The following is a 2,072-nucleotide window of genomic DNA, read 5'->3' on the forward strand; positions in this document are numbered from 1 at the left end:
TGCACACACACGCACACACACACACACACACACACACACAAATTAAAAAAGCACCCAAGGCTGCATAAAACATAAACCAGTTTGTATGATCCAAGGAAGGTCGCCTAAATCTAGACCCCATCACCCAGTAGCTGTGCATTCCCTCTGTGCTCGGTGAACTGCTGGCTTTCCATAGTGTACTTGTCTGCAACTCTCCGACAGCCCCATGAGTCACGTCGGGCAAACATCATCAGGCCACGTGCCACACAAGGGTCTCCTGCTGAAGCCCAGACCATGCATCCTGCTTCCTCTGCAGTTCAATCGCAACATTCCAACAACTGCCATGCTTGGACAAACGGGCTTACTTGACTCCATCTGTAGGGGAAGTGCACGGCCTCCCACAGCCTCCTCCCTGTTTGCTGGAACCCAAGGCTGAGAGAGTGCAACCCAGGTAAGGCCTTGTTCCAAATCCAACACACCCTAGACCCTTTAACCCTAGGACCCTCAGCCTTGGCCAGAAAAGCACTGGAGGACATGAACCGAAAAGGTCCCGCTATATTCTTGAAGCCTATTCCGGCTTAGTTAAGTGTAATGATGAAAAGAATTAAACAAGAACATAAGGATGGGAAGTTTGAAGGTTTTCTTGTTTGCAGGTCACCCGTTATTTCCACACACAGAACAGATGGCCCAGCAAGTTAGCTAATCAACAACTTCAGAGAGTGTGCCACGATCAGGATGCCTTCTCAAGGATTACGACCCTCCTACATGCCTAATTAAGACCTGTTAGGTCGGCAAAGTCTTCCACAGCCCCCAGAAGCACAAAGCATATTTTGTTTAGTGTTTGTGAGCTGCGTGCATACAAATTAAGGCCAACCTACACCACTGAAGTTGGCATTCTGAATCTGAACTTTTAAAGTTTGACAGTTATAGTGACCGTTCCATTGTCCAGCCTGTTATGGCTTCATAATCTTCCAGTACTACGTAACATCACACTTACATCTAACACTGACTTACCCCTGGCAATGTTTTCTGCTCATGCAATGCATTTTGGGCCTTCAAGGCAGACTCTCTGGCACAGTACGTCAAGAATGCACATCCTGTTGGGGAGGGAGAAGAACGGTATGAATCGCAGATCAAAACCACTGACTAAAACAGCATGACAAAAAGACCAGAGAGAATACACTTAACAAAAGGAGATTAAGATCAACAAATGCATAGTCATACTGTACAATGTCTTCAGCCCTCTTCCACTGGGCCTTGAGACTGTGGTCAGGTAATTCTATGCGTCAGAAAAATGAAATGAAAGCCTATTCGGCCTACTGTATAGAAGTGCAAAAAGAGGAAACCATGTTTCCACCAAGAATGTTCTCCTCACCGCCTTATTTACATTTGACAATCCTGCATCACAAAAGAATTTTTGGATAAAAGGATCCTTAATGAAGCTGCCAAACTGAAAAACAATCCTTAATCTCATATAACAATAAAGTTACAATACACTCTTTCTAGAACATAGATTAAAGAACAATTCAGCCTCTATTGGGATTTTTTTTAAACAAACAAACAAAAAAACATAACAGCTAGCTAATCCAGAATATTTAAAAAAAGGAAAGATTTTATAACCAAAAAAAATATCTTACACTTCAGAGAATTCATACACTAATAATTCTAGTCTGCTTTTGTTTCTTGTCTCCTTTTGAGTCTGCCCGTTCAATAATGTTGTGTCAATCTTGTGGATTTACCTTTGTGCATCCCTGTGTACTTGTCCTTAATCACAGTCAGTTCATAGATCTTCCCAAATTGCTCGAAAATAGGCTTGAGGTCCTTTTCTTCCAGATTCCTTGGGATCTGGCCGATAAAGAGCTTTATGGCGTCGGGCTCCTTCATTGGGACGGTAGCCTACGGGACGGAGCGACAGTGGCGCCCGGGTTTCAGCACTGTGGAGTCGTTCAGCGGAGGTAAAGCAGTCGGTGTGGCGTAAACGATTTCCAACAGAGACGTCCAGGCAGGTCTGAAGAGCAAAGGATGATATACAACAATGAGGAAACGCGCGACGTGACACAAGCTACAGAACGAGATCGAGATGACGGAACTTT

General features: G+C 44.3%; 1 protein-coding gene across 2 annotated transcripts in view; it reads right to left on the reverse strand.

The window, feature by feature from the left end:
• celf3a (cugbp, Elav-like family member 3a) overlaps positions 1-1,864 on the reverse strand; it is a 19,573-nt gene extending 17,709 nt beyond the window's left edge. For both annotated transcript variants that reach the window (XR_014117142.1, XM_035528799.2), the window contains exons 1-2: positions 1,719-1,864; positions 994-1,076 (exon numbers count right to left, since the gene is read on the reverse strand). Coding sequence is in view for 1 of the 2 variants with exons in the window: in XM_035528799.2 (XP_035384692.1) it covers positions 994-1,076; positions 1,719-1,863 (228 nt within the window). In the remaining variant the exon portion in view is untranslated. The remainder of the gene's footprint in view (positions 1-993; positions 1,077-1,718) is intronic.
• Between the last annotated feature and the right edge of the window lie 208 nt (positions 1,865-2,072).

Source organism: Electrophorus electricus, chromosome 2, assembly GCF_041902795.1.
Source record: "Electrophorus electricus isolate QZ-2024a chromosome 2, ASM4190279v1, whole genome shotgun sequence".
Classification (NCBI taxonomy): Eukaryota; Metazoa; Chordata; class Actinopteri; order Gymnotiformes; family Gymnotidae; genus Electrophorus; species Electrophorus electricus.